Below are 15384 nucleotides of genomic sequence, written 5' to 3'. Positions count from 1 at the left end.
GAGCTGTTTATGTATAGTGCAACAACCCAATAACACTATCTCTTTCTGCCTTCCAAAGATACTTGTGGAGGAGCAGAAACCTAATTGTAATAGAACACAGACTCGGGTAGCTTGGCTTCACTCCAGGGCCAACAAATTATTCTTATTGGCACAGAACACACAAACCAAATGGGGGGAGCGGAGTTCAGACTTCAAACACCAGCTTTATGGTAAACGATTGGCAGAGTTCAAAATTCTCACATTGTGCAATCTCTTTGAAAAAACGCCTTCCACTCTCCCTATTAACCAAGAACATTTTTCATTCTTTTATATGCAACCCCCGACGCCAAGAGCTTCTTTTAGGAATCCTGTCTTCATCCAGAAACATGACAGTTATACAGGACTAATCCCTCAGTTTCAGAGCACAGGTTTTCTTATATACACACATCTACACTCCTTATCATAAACTTCTGTCACTTTTCCTCGCTCCGAGTGCGGAGACAAAAAAAAAGGGCCTCTTGCTCTCTTGTCCCCATATCTCCCCGAGCCATCTGTAGTAGCCATGAAGCAGAGCGCACAGCCACTTAACTGTTAAGTGGACACACACTTAAACCAGAAACTCTCACTCACACCTCCAGAGGAAAGTCGGTCCTCTAAGCCAACAGGTGGGTCATCCAGCGGAGGGAGTCAGGCAATTTGTCATGCAGCCCGGGCAGCGGGTCAGGCAGTCGGTCAGAGGATTGAGGCAGGCTGGAGTGTTTCCCACCTGTAGACCATGTGCTGCTGTGCACTTTGATTTACTGGCAGGCTTGAGGCCGTGAGCCATGGTTACCAGGCAGACGCTCTTAAAAAATATAAACGGAGCTCTCTGAAGCTCCCACCAGAAACGCACTTTGGCCCCCTGCGCCTCAAACTCCTCTGACATGCTCTGAAATTTACAGGCCTGAAGACGTGCTCCACCGGCCTGCACGCTGTTTATTGGGCCTCCTCAGTGTGTGTGTGTGTGTGTGTGTGTGTGTGTGTGTGTGTGTGTGTGCGTGTGTGTGCTGTTCCTCCTCACTGAGCTAGACACAACTAAGCAATGAAAGCGGTGACAGATTGGTCTGATAAAGGTACTAATAGATACACACTTTTAAGGAGGCCTTCTCTTAGTCTGACAAGAGGGTACTGACACACACACTCACACCTACACACACACACACAGAGTGGACAGATAAGAGCAGCAACAGAAGCTGAATCACAGGAAACAGGCAATAGAGATAAAAGCAGAAAAGAGTGTGTGTGTGTGTGTGTGTGTGTGTGTGTGTGTGTGTGTGTGTGTGTGTGTGTGTGTGTGTGTGTGTGAGGAGAGAGCAGACGGCCTGCTGAAACCCCAAAGTATGGACTTTACCCACAGTATACAGCTGTCTAGTAGTACTTCATTTGTTCATAGAGAGAACAGATTCAGGATTACATTACCACTTCACTGCTGCTGTAATGTGGAGCATTTTTTCATATCAATGCTCCAGTTCAAAGTAAAGATAAAGAACACATTGGACTGTAAGTGACGCTTTAGTTGAAAACAATCAAATAACATCTGTCATCAAATAACATCTTGCTGTCAGATTATTTAATCTATAGACCTTTTTCACAGCAGCCATATTGACATGAAAGTAGGTAAACACACGTGTTATTAATGATACTGATTAAAGTTCCCATGAAATGACTAGCAAAATGCTTTCAGTGTGCCTCATGGGTCCTTACTTGGGAAAAAAAAAAAGAAAGGATTAAAAGATTTAAAGATTATTTTACAAGACAAGAACATTGCAATTTGTTATAGGTTTATCGTAGTTTAGTTTATTTTTTTGTGAAACCACTCACCGTCATCACTGTCCTTTGTAATGTTGTCTTACCGGAAGTGTTTTATCCGGCCAGTTTGACAACAGGGAATAGACTACTGAGGTGGTTTTCTTGCTGGGTTTGGCTCCCAGCACCCCACCGCTGAGTCACAGCTAACTGCACTAAGCAGTTAGTGGTTAGCTAAGTTAAGTCTATCTTTCCATCAGGAAAATATGTACACAACCTTGGCATTGTATTTGTTGCCAATCTCAGAGGCTCTTTTCTGTCCTGGTCCAGCTGTGTTGACTGGGAGGCTGCTGTGACCATAACTGTTAGCAGCTGTTGCCTGCCAACAGTTATGGTTAGCTGTTTTACCAACAAGTGAGCTAAAGCTACCTGTCTGCCTGGTAAGTTCTGTAAATAACTAAGCAAGAGTTGAAGCTGCGCAGCCAGAGGACATCAGCAGGGACCCAGAAAATATTTTCTCCATAAAATTCTGCCTACTTTCATCCAAATCAGTGAATAAAGTTATAAAATCGCGCTTTTGTTCAGTATATTTTACTCTGATGCATCATAAGCATGGTTCAAATTATGAGGGAGCAAAGGGGAGCTCGGCTCCCCTGAAAAGGACATGAGCTCCCTGAAAGTTTACTTTGAGACATTTAGGGGGAGTTCTAAAACATTGTTAATTTACAGTGTTACAGATAATATTTTATTTTTATTTTTATTTTCCTTAAACAGCACAAGAAGTCTCCGTATTTGTAGTTAAAAACACACACACACACGTTTGCTTAACAATCTTGAACAAATGTTCACCTTCATTGTTTTGTCATGTGATGTGTGATTCTTCTTATTTGTCTGTGCCCTTAAGGTGATTTTGTATTTTTTTTAATTGTAGGTTTTTAATTGTTTGCACTGATTATTCTTTGATTTTGAAACAGTGACCTAATGTTGTTGATATGTAATGTTTATTAAATGTTATTGACAGTATTAACTGTCTGCAGTAGTAACAGTAAAATGTATTGACTGTGCTGCTGTACACCTCCATGTATACGTGGGCAGGTGACATGTTTTCGTGGTGAAACATAGGGCTCCCCCGAAAACCACTGTGTAACCTGAACCCTGATCATAAGTGAGACAGCACTTCATTTGACACAAATCTAGTGTATGCCCTTTAAGTGCAAGGTGAGTCATCAACAAAACAAATTCTGAAATGCCCTTAAAATTCCCGAAAATATACATTATGATTTTCTGTCACTGTTGGGGCAGATACTGATGTATAGGTGACATATAGCCCAATACATATGTAATAAAAAATACTTAACTGTCAGTTTTGACCTCATGGGAACTTTAAGGTCCCGTTCCATTGAGTGTAACAGGGTCTAATAGCAGCTCCCCGACGGAACATTAATCAGCATCATTGGTAACACGTGTGTTTCCAGCCCTATTTCATGTCAAGCTGGCTGCTGTGAAAAACATCTATTAAATTAATATATAAGAGAAATTTTGGCTTTGATTGTATGCAAAAGCTTCACTATTAATTATTATTAAACTACTATTAGTTTTTGTTGACGTTTGTACATATTAAACACTAATTCCAGTGCAATTGGCTGAAATTAACAGATTGTTTTGAAGCTGTAATTTTGTACAGTGGGCTGAACAGTCTGTGTGGTTAAAAACAAAACAGGCCAAGCCACTAAATACCCCCACAAACCTCATCGTACATAATTCAACTTTTCCTTTGAAGGTTTTCAGACTGACAAGTGACACAACGCAGAAAAAAATCTTAAAGGAGGGGCTGCAAATGAGCAGACCCAACCCGTAGGCTGAGGTCGGCATCACTGGTTTTCCATAGGAAACCGAAAATATAACACTTACAGGATGAGGAATATAGTGGTGAGACTTTAGTGACAAACAGCACTTTTGTCAGAGCAAAGAAGTGAAAATCGTTGATGGATTATCAAGACGTATTCTGGTCTGGATTAGATTGTCAGGATTTACTGTGCGGACTCTTTGGAAGACTATTAATTCAACTACCTCGCCGTCCAGAAATAGATGAAAAGAAACAACTCTCAGACAACTATTATTCAGCACCCATTTCAAACCTGACAGGGGTTTGGCTGTGAAAGAAATTAAGGGCTTGCATTTGGGGGAGAGCAATTGTAAAATGATTACATTCCTGAAGCATATGTGTTCGATAGACCCCCCAAGTTTGGGAGGAAGTGTGACAGACGTTTTTGGGCCGACGTTCAAAGCCCAGCAGAAATCAGAAACAGGCAATTAGGATTATCCTCCATTATTTTATCATTTGGTAAACATGCGCAACCCCTTTCTCTTTACCTCACACATGCAGCTGCAGTCCCACAGTGAACACACACTGGCATACACACCAAGGCCAAACAGCCACATGAAGAACACACACACACACACACACACACACACACACACACATACACACACACACATTTATGATTAAAGATTATGCTGACACTGAATCTTAGCAGCTTTAATTATGGTAGATGTGATAGTTACATGCTAATTAGTGAATTAGCAAACAATGCTGAAATGTCTACAGACTTAAAGGAATAATCAGTAATATATTTACTGCAATAAATCATAAAATTAACATTGATATGTCATATAAGAACACTACAGCAGTGGTGTGCTCCTTTGAAATAGCTATTCCAGCCTGTAATTTGTGTTATTGTTTGCCCCTTTCATGTTAATTAGAGTTCAAATTAATGCTGAATGTTCACTGAATGAGTTAGTGTCTGTTTATGAGTTGAATATGCTAATAGAGTCTGGCAGGCAGTAAGCCAGGCAGCCAACTCTCTTCAACCAAAGATTGTATTTTAAATAGTTTAAATGGATTGAACCTTTGTTACATATTGCTCCTTTAAAGTGTTGCTCTTTTTGTCATGATGCCACATTTGTTCCAAAAATGAGCGCTGTGGCGTCCTCTGTCTCTCTGTGCACGCCTCCACCTGTCTCTCACCACTCTATTATTGTTGCCACCACTGCCGCTGTGTACCCACCTGCACTCTCTATAGATAGATCATGTTTGTATCTCCCCACGTGTGTCTGTCTGTGTGTGTGTGTGTGTGTGTGACCACTCACTGTGCCTCTCTTTCTTCCTCTGTTTCCTCACAGCATGTGATTGCCATCCCGTGGGTGCTGCTGGCAAAACCTGTAACCAAACCACAGGACAATGTCCCTGTAAAGACGGCGTGACTGGTATCACGTGCAACCGCTGTGCTAAAGGCTACCAGCAGAGCCGCTCGCCCATTGCCCCCTGCATAAGTACGTGGAAACCAACCTTTACCACATCTGCCTCACTTGTAGGAGCATTACGGCCTGGCCTCAGGTCGAGTGCACACATTTGAAATACATAACACACTACGCTACACACAAAAACACACACTGTAAGGGCAGACACTCCTACACTGCTTAAATCCTCTCATCCTTTTCTTCAGACAAGTGCTTAGTGTCCGACTGTTGGTTTTCTGACCAGTAAATCTGCAAGCTTAAATAAACACACCATTAAACTGAACCTCAAGGTTACGGCAGCGCAGCCTCCTCGGCTTGTTGGTCTCCATAAATCTGAGTAAAGACTCAGAGCTGTTAACACCAGCATCTCTGAGCCCCAAAGTGTCTGAGATAAAAGAAAGCTTTGGGTTGAATTACAAAATCAATCTTGTTCTCAGCATCCAGTGACCATTTAGAAGCCAAAATACGCCCTTCATGAAAAAAAAAAAAAAAAAAAAGACTAAAGGAAAGCCCGAATTTGTAGACTTCAAGCTGCATGGCGAATGACAATTTGTGGATATTTATTGGCTCTTTTGTCTGTTTAATTCATGTTGCTGCCATGGTAATTAGATACTAGGAATTAAATGCTTATGGGGAATAAATCTGGATATCCATGGCTGAGGTCCCATAAAGGAATAAATTAAATCAACTTATCAGATATCTTTGATTCCAGGGAATGTCAAGTAAGAACTGAGGTGTCAAACATGCAGTGATCCCTGTGAGGTGGAAATAAAGTCCCTCTCTGATGACTGAATCTAGTTTAAATATTAACAGCCCTCCGTTAGATTCAGCGATAGCGCTTGCCAACTTTCACTTATTATATCTTTGATTTCGTGTACACCTTCCAGCACTGTCGGCCATAAATCTGCATGAGTCGATTATGAGAAACAGGCTCATTATTTAAACTGGCACGCGTGGCGGCTGAATGCTGATGGAAGATTACTGATCAACAACATCAGCGAGGGGACCTCTGGGCTTCAGGCGCCATTGTTTTGGCAGCAGTTGTTTTTCTAGTCATTCTATAGACCAATTTGTCATGGGAGAAAGCCTCATTATGTCCAGAAGTCAACAACAGGCACCCCACATCGGTCCACAGATTCTGATTTATGCTGCACATTAGACATAAATGTTCTGTACATTCAATCCCAGCTGAGAAAATCTGATTTTGCTCAATCAAAAGACTTGATTCTTTCTTCTTCCCTTATACACACACAGTCCTCACCTCTGCACAGCTGACACCACCACTGTTGTGCACCTCTTTCCTCAGCGTGTCGACCTCTTTCCTTGCATGTGTCTTTGATACATCTCTGCGGTTTCGCCCTCGTATTCCCCTCCGCTGCTCTGCACAGACTTTTTTGATGAGGCCCCCTCTCTCCCTCATGCCCACAGTAACAAAAAGGCATTATGTGTGTTTTATATCTTCTGTTGCCATCCTGCTCCTTTGGAGATAAGCGGGCCGTTCTTCATGCATGGTTTCTCCGAGTGTCAACTTCCTACCCACGTGTGAGTTCAGCAGAGTATGAAGGAGGGCTGAGAGAATCAAGTCTTTGGACAATCAGACAGCAGCATGGTACAAGGGAGGAAGATGAAACAGAGAAATGATAAGTCAATAATGAAAGATTCATTAAAGATGGTAGACAGTATAAAATAACAATAGACACACTTCATTGAGACATTTAGCAGGATCCAACTGGGAGCCAGCAGGTAGATGAGGTAAATGATGGAACCTTCTCAACAGTGGAGATCGGAAACAAAATTAGGGGCAGAGAGACAATAATAACGTGCAACAAATTTTCCAACCGGAAAGTAGAGGCGGACATCAAGAAGCAATTCCAAATAAGAATTGATTCCAAGATCATTAGTTTTAAGTTTAATTTTTTAATTAATGTTTATTAATGCCTACACAAATTTAACTCGCCAAAGTTTCAAATTAAATCGTGTATGGAAAAGACCCACAGTATACAGACCTGGCTATCCGTCTATGCCCATAGACATGAGTTGAATGCATGCGTGTCTTCCTGTCACCTAATGCATTTGTCTTATCAAAATGCTCAGTTTAGTAAATGTTTCACTACAAAATGCTTTACGTGGATGGGATGCTCAATTGTTACACCAAAGTAACCTAAGTAAACCCCCAAATATTCAAGAAGCCTGAAGAAAAGATCAGCATTGTTATGGTTGTCTGGCTAACTTTAGCTCAGCTCAGTGTTTCCTTTGTTGTTGTTTCCATTTGTCAGTGGTAATAAGCATTTCACACAACCCTGCTGTGAAGAATGCAGAAAGACACTCAAAGAATTGCAATCAAGAATTATTAAGAACTGAAGCCGATCAGAATTTAGTTGAAATCCAAATGATACCCGCTCCCCATATCAGTTCCTGATGCGTTTGCACAAGTTTGTATATCTAAAAATATGCTTCATTCACCAAGTTAGATGTGAAAATATTCTGTCTCTACAGGCTGTTTTTCTCTAGCTTGGTCTTGGGCCCAGTGGGTGTGTACCGTACTGCTGAGTGAGGGTGCACAGCTCAAGTGAGCATCATTAAATTATCAAAATAAAATGACACCCAAAAAAGCTGATATATGGACTGAAATTAATAGACAGATGATATATCAGTTTTTTCATTATATTTTTATATGAATGTCCAGAATCTTAATGGTTTGTAGAATGCAGGAAGAAAGTGAAGAAAGAGAAATTAAAAGGGCCTCAGATGAAAACAACTTTCTCACTGAATGTCACAAAAAGGTCCAATGTGTCAGATTTAAAGGTATTTATTGGAAACAGAATATAGTAAGTATGTTTTCATTAGTGTATAATCTCCTGAAAACAAGAATTGTGTTTTAGAATGAGATGTTTAGATCTCCAGAGGGCACAGGTAATTTTCCATAGAAGTTGCCATGTTTCTACTGTAGCCCAGAATGGACAAATCAAACACTGGCTCTAGAATGGGCCTATATTGTTTTTTAACAAGCTTTACAGTCACCATAGGTTCTTATACTTGCTTTGAAGAGGAGAGTGAGACGAGTATTTTTTTTCCAATCTGCAAAATAACACTAAATTCTGCCCAATGGTCCTGTATATACGTGATACACAGTTTAATTCTAAGATTACACACATTATTGTCACCATATAAAGAACTGTTTCAGCATTTTATGCCTTTATTATGTGAGTAGAGAGAAGAGAGCTAACACAAAATTAAGAGATAGAGAAAGCAAATAAGGGATGTTGGGTTGTCATGGTCTCAAACCCTGGAGCCACGAGTGCACCACAACACATTTTGATCTGATCCATCACACATAACTTTATGTATTCACACTAAAAACTTGTCTGTTGAAAAAGAAAATCACAAAGCCCTTAACACCGATATATCTTTTTATCTCCTTGATCTGTTTGCTTATATCCTTCTTTATCAAATATGCACACTTCACCAACATGCACAAAGACAAACACATGTACTGTATGGATTCACATAATAATTATACTGATCTTTCTTTGTGTTTGTGTCATGTTTGCTCTGGGAGTAGAGATTCCAATTGCACCTCCAACAACCCCGTCCAGCAGTACGGAGGAGCCATCAGGTGAGTACAGCTGAGAGTGAAACATTTATTTTACTTTTTCTTTTATGTGTCTATAAGTGATTACACATGTGTATAAGATCAAATAAAGATGAGGAGAATATTGTGGAAGTATTTATATGGATTATGGGATTTTTCAAACAGTTCCACACCTCGCCACAATATTTTTCCACAAGTGTAAAAAGAGACTGCGGGATAAATTGGTTCCCTCATGCCTTCCCCCTCCTTATTAGGGCTTCATGAATATTAAATCTATTAGCAGCAACCCTGGGATGTGCCTCCTTTAATCTCTCACACTTTCACAATTAATCAGTCTAACTGCGGCACAGTGGGGTGTTGGTCCAGCGTACGGCATGGGGGCCTGGCACTTTGCCTGATTTGATGATTTTTCATCTCTCAGAACTCCCTCTTCAGTCTGAAGCAGAGAAGTGAGGGAAAGACTGATTGACGGTCCGGGATCTTGCAATTTAGCGCACGAGTCTATAGTATTTGTTTCCATTTGTTAACCTGTTGATTCATGTTTCGATCTATGAATCTATCTGGTTGAATTTCAGCTGTTGTAGCTATTTTCAAACAAATGTGAAGCACAAAAGCTTGCATCTTGTGCTTGAAGGGACAGATCAAATCAAAAATCCATATATTTCTTCTGGCCTGTAGCGTTAATTTATCCACCTATGTTTTGGTATGATTTGCAGTTTTGGAGATTTCAAAAAAAAATAAATAAATACAGCAATGTCTCCAAAATCATGCCCCACTTCCTCAAGATAATCCAGACCTTTTTGTGAACAGTTTCATGTAGGAACTTTTTCTCTCAAGAAAGTAGCCCCTGCATGAAACTGCTCACAAACAAATGGCTTTCTTGTTCCACTATATTCAAGAGAAGACAAACATCTCTACAAACAATATCTAAAAATTTCTGGAACTCACACTAAAACAATCTAGATGGATAAATAGCACCACAGATAGGAGGAAAAATCTGTATTCTTGATTTAGGGGTGAACTGCTACTTTATGTTTTTTCTTATTTATTATTTATTTGTGTAGAAATGTGTTACTTGTAATGTAAATAGTCAATTCATCTTTGATCTTTCATGTAAAGTCATATACAGTGACCAGAAAAATTGCCACAAAAAACCTGTAACAATGAAGAAATCTGCAGTAGTTCAGGTCATTTACCAGTTTAACAGACATCACAAACAGTCCATGTCATAGATATTTATGGAATATACATTCACATCTGACAGATTTTGATAATTGAATGGATTGTTTTGCGTGTGATGGCTCCAACAAAGAAAGAAAGTTTGGAAGTTGTGAAGAGTTTTACAAATTCACAGAGAATCATCTCATCAGTTTTGTTCAGCAAGACATGTGCAAGTGTTTATTGTGCAAACTTTAGACAGTTATACTTACTCTTTAGCAAACATTTGCCAAAACGTGCAATTTGCTTGATTGAATGAGAAATTCAAACCTGTTGTAAACAAACAACAAAACAACAAACCAATTGTTCAGAGAGTTGAACTTACTGTTTAAAAAAAAAAAAAATCCTCAGTCGAGATTTGAGCGAAAGCGAATGAGAAAAATTTATCTTTTGGCCTCACAGTGGAAAAAATTGAGTCATCTGGCAGTGCCTGTTTGCTCTGTCTCACCCATGGAGTTTGCAGGAGGCCCACATATATGTGCACATGTGTGTGTGAGAGAGAGAGAGAGAGGCTCCTGCAGCTGTTGTTGGGCCCTCTGAGGTCCCAAACGCTCCCCGGACAGCTTCGATTGACAGCACAGTCAGAATACTGCCGGTCCCCAACCCTCCTCCACCTCTTTTCTTTTCTCTTTCAGCCTGCTTTCGCTCTCCTCCACTTCCTTCGTCTCCCTCTGTTTCACGCTTTGTCTTCACATAACGCTGTGGGTGGTGCTGAGCTAGAATATCTGGAGTTTCTCTGGGCCCCCTTGTCAGGAATCTGTCCACTTTTGGGGTGTAGGAAATTTTCCTCACCTCATTGAAGGATTACTGGATAAGTGAGAGATGGACCTGTATTACTTTGTTACTGTAACTGAATAAATGCAGTGTTGATCAGAGTATTTATTACTTTTATATTTCAGTATTGTAACACTTAAAGATGTTTTGGTCATTTGTTGGGGGGAGGTGTATGAAAATGATACCCTTACCTCTCTCTCTAGTTCACTGTAGTTATGTGAAATCTTTGCCTGTAGCTACATCCTGGTTTAATGCTAATAATCCCATTGATTAAACTGTGTCATTGAACTAATGTAAACACAACCTGAAGGAGACTGTGTAATGGCTCAGACCATGTAGCCGTACAGATAATCTAATCACGACAGAGAGTTCTGGGAATTCCCTCTCATATGTATAATGGGCAGTGAGTGAGTGGTTGAAATCAAGCAGATTGCAAGGTGGAGCACCTTGATGGACATTCTGTGTCAGCCACGTCAGAATCACGAGTAGCCCAGGGTCCCACTGGACCACCCGGGCTGGAGGCCCAGAGGATGCATAGATTACCCTCTGAGCCTCCTCAGAAGGTTCTAAAGCAAACGCACCTCTTGCTTGGCCATGATATCAAACTGTTTTCCACCCCACCACCAATATTACATGTGTTTGAAAATTACTTAATTACCATTATTAGTATTAGTAGTATTACTTGTATGAGAAACAGAGATTAGGCTCAGAAAGATCTTTATTGTCATTATCACAATTATCTGTACTGTTAAGCTTCAGATCCCATTGCTTACAGCTTACTTATTCTTCTTCATCAGCAGTATTTATACCTATCAGCTTCATCAGATATTTGTTAATAAGTTACTATCATTTAACCACCGTCAACATATCTTAATAGTGAGAATGTTAAATTTGGCATATCAAATTAACATATAAGATTACCGGATTCATACATTAACACATTTTCAGCATGCATCATTTTACACTTTACAATAAGGCTTCGTTTTGCCAGTTAAAAATGTTCATTAGCAAGATTAATTTGTAGTAAGCAGTAACTGGATCTTGCCAAATAGTGAGCCCACATCAATGTATGAAAACTGTGTTCTTACTTGTTTATTATTGTTTATTAATGAAGTGTTTGCAAACTAATTAAAACATAATAAGCAATATATACATCAATATCAATGTAGCCTTATTGTAAAATGATACCAAAAAGGGAAAAACAATGGGAAAAAGAAAGACGAGTGAGTAGATGGAGGAGGTGAAGGAAACAGTATGAAGGAATAGAGGAGAAGAAGATGCTGAAGAAATTAAGTTGGATTTGAGAATTAATTAAGACATGTACACAGTTAATTTGGTAATAAATAACATGGAAAAGGGAAAACACGCAAGTGTGTGTGCATGTGACACAAGGGTGGTGTTGGGCTGACAGCTGTGAGGCAGGTGCCTTGTTGCGCCTCAGTTGAACGAAGGAGGGGGGACGTATTTTTGTGTGAGGGAAAATGGAGTGGATATTAATTTGTCTCCTGCAGCAGAGCTCTCCCCCTCTCGACCACACGGAGGGCTGGAATGCATGGAGAATACCTCCGATGGTGTGGCCCAGACAAAACACACATTGTGCTGGTAGGTCACGGATGGTGTGAGTCGCCACTCCCACGGGTCGTGACAGAGACGTCTGCGCAGCAACGAAATGTGGAGGAGATTAACCACTGATGACCTGTGATGGCCGCCCAGGCCTGTCAGGATACACAGGATGTGAAAGTAACTAATGATGATGAGGAGAAGGAGAATTGGAGTGACGATGATGAGGCTCATAAGGGTAACGAGGTTCAGTCATATGTATGTGTGTGTGTGTGTGTGTGTGTGCGCGTTTTGTCTAAGGCTGGAAGTGATCACAATCTGTGGCGGACCCCTCCTTGGATTTTTTGGACATGAGTCTCACTTCACACACCCTGTTCAGTACTCGCCGACTCCGCCACACTTTACAGTCACATCAGTATGGGATCTTTTTTACGCCACCTAACTGTACTGAGAGAAGAAATGAAGAGAAAAGACAGTAAGTAAGTTTTCAGGAAGCGGCACCAAAAGTACAGTCTTAGAAATAACAGTTCAAAAAGGGAACTATTTGCCAAAGAGGAAGTCTTTTTTTGAAGAAAAAGTTCATTGAGGGTTCTTAGTAAGATTATAGGTTCCATTAAGAACCCTTTTTATTCAAAGAACCCTCTTTGGAAGAAAGAGTCCTTGAAAGATAGTACCAAGGGCTTTCTGTACCATAATATAGAAGGGTTCTTGGCAGAATCCCCTTGGTGGATTCTAGGTAAAACTCTTGAAATATAACAGGGTCTTTGGCAGAACCACCTGGGTGGCTTTTAGCTAAAACCTTTGGTATATAAAAGAGTTTTTGGTAGAACCACCTGGGTGGGTTCTAGATGAAGCCCTTGGAATATAAAAGGATTCTCGTCTGAACCCCCTGAGTAAGATCTAGATGAAACCATTGGATAATAAAAGGGTTCTTGGAAAAAAAAAACTCAGGGTGGGATCTTTTGAGCATCCTTAGAAGATGGAAATATTCTGGACAGAATCCACAGAGAGGGTCCAAAATGGAACCTTTACAACACTCTTCTTCAGAACCCCTCATAGCAGGTTCTGGATGAAACTTTTCACAGATGGCTCTAGGTATAACCTTTTATGTTGGATGCTAGGTAGAACCTTCTGAAAGAGATCCAAGGGGAACCTTTATAAAAGGTTCTACCTGGAAACAAAAAGAGGGGACAAGCCAAAGAACCTTTTATGGTTCTCACTGGCACCCTTATTTCTAAGAGCGTAGAACAGCTCAGTATCAACTTCTCATTATCAATGTAAAAGCATTGCATGCAGCTTACTTTTTGGTGCCCAAACAGTTTTTTAATGACATGGAAACTTTGGCAGAGTTATCTCGCCTCTCTGTGTCTGAGCTTTGTGTGATAAGCAACAGGAGTCCCTGCTGACTCATCTGAATCTCATCAGTTACAGTAACCGAGGACGACCCAGCTCATCAGAACCGACTGCACGCCACCCATAAAGTGAAATCTCAAATCGGGTCAAGAACTCTTTAACAGCCTCTTCACTGCCTGTTGTCTCCTGAAAACAATCCACCTTTTACTCTCTGACAACACAATGGGACAAGCGATGGGGGCACTCCTTCTCTTTCTTTTCTTCTTTCTCTCTCCGTCTTTTTCTGGACAGGGTCCAAACTTACGGCTTGGTGCGAGAGCAGAGCAGCACACTGGGCTCCATAATCTAATTACATGCTTTATTTGCTGCAATTTGTTTCTCAATCAGTCTGGTTGAGAGAGAAAAGCCCTCCTCCTGAGCTGTCAGTTACACCTCGTTGTCTCGCTGCTCTGGTACCTACGATACTGCCCTGCCTCTGTGGCCACGTCCACACTGAGCGTCTCATATCTAGGTAGTGAATATCTATTGTGTGTGTAGATCTACTTGATACAGATCGCTGTTCATACCTTGCTTTGATTCGAGAGACCACTTGTCATCAGATTTCAGTTGTGTAGGTACATTTAATTTTAGTGAAATCATCAACTGAAGTAGTGAAGTCATCCTGTGGGGATTGTGCATGTATTTGATTGTCCAACGCAGCACCTTGAGAGATGACATTGCATTTCATTGTGGTAAAAGCTGAGCCAGGTTAGGCTTTTTTGTCAGAGCCTTCTTCTCCCCGGTGGCATCCTGCTGCACCACTGTAGTGGCTTTATTCAAATGAATGAGGCTTAAGAGGGACCCTGAAATCTCTTCATGCAAAAATGATTATGTTGTAGGAAGAACTGAACATCAGTGTTACAGAACCCTGTTGAGTTTTTCCGGACTCAAGGACAAAACACAGCCTGGCAATAATGGCTCTAGACTTTGCATTGTGTACAGATTTCTGGGCTTCAATTATGTCAAAGAATATTTGCTTGATTCGCCTTGATGAAATGTACATTTTTTTTCCACCTCATGCCTTTGTTTAAATCTTTAAATAAACTCTTCCTCCAGTTGAATGTGTTGGATCACTGCCATCATATTTTAGACTCTAGAAATAGTTTGGAAGTTTGAATTTAAACAAGCTCTTTTTTTTTTCTTTTTCATCAGGTGCATTCATATTAGCTTCAATCAGCAATAGTAGTCGTTACTTTTCATTTTACTGTAGCCGTTGTTATTGTCTGAGATTTTATCACAAATATTTTTTAGGTTAAAGTTATGGTTGACCTGATTGCTTCAAAGCTCTAAAGCTTCTAACACTGCCATGATAATTAACATCCATCGAGGACCCAGAACAGTATCTGTGAACCTGAAAGCATTCTTGCAAGGGAGCTCTAAACCTAACCAAGTAGTTTTGGTGCCTAAACCTAACGAAACTGCGATACTTTCACAACGTTAACCATGTGTTACAAAGTCTTTCTGGCAGTGTTTCATACAGATGCTAAAGAGTACCTAGTGCATTAGTATGAGACAGAGCATGTAACAAAACATCGTTGTTCTTTGATAGTAGTAACATGTAACATGTTACCTATGACCTGGATGATATTGAGGGTCAGTAAACAGAAGAGCAGTGCATGTATACAAGCTTGTACAGAGCATTGTCCACCACCACTGTCATATTTTGGGCATGTTTTATTATGTACTACTGTACTACCACCTAACACTGTTACTGAACCTAACATAAGCTTAGTTTTGCTTCTGTCTATGCGCCATGTAAAGCTTTGGCTCAAACTGTACAGTCA

General features: G+C 40.5%; 1 protein-coding gene across 2 annotated transcripts in view; it reads left to right on the top strand.

Moving 5' to 3' along the window:
* Positions 1–15384, top strand: part of ntn1a (netrin 1a) — an 80936-nt gene that overhangs the window by 54238 nt on the left and 11314 nt on the right. The window contains exons 4-5 of one of the 2 annotated variants that reach the window (XM_084715624.1): positions 4948–5097; positions 8627–8680. In XM_084715624.1, the coding sequence (XP_084571750.1) occupies positions 4948–5097; positions 8627–8680 (204 nt within the window). The remainder of the gene's footprint in view (positions 1–4947; positions 5098–8626; positions 8681–15384) is intronic. The other variant, XM_084715625.1, reaches the window with a different exon arrangement.

Source organism: Lutjanus erythropterus, chromosome 3, assembly GCF_056507025.1.
Source record: "Lutjanus erythropterus isolate fLutEry1 chromosome 3, fLutEry1.hap2, whole genome shotgun sequence".
NCBI classification, from domain to species: Eukaryota; Metazoa; Chordata; class Actinopteri; order Lutjaniformes; family Lutjanidae; genus Lutjanus; species Lutjanus erythropterus.
This window is presented reverse-complemented; position numbering and strand designations above follow the sequence as displayed.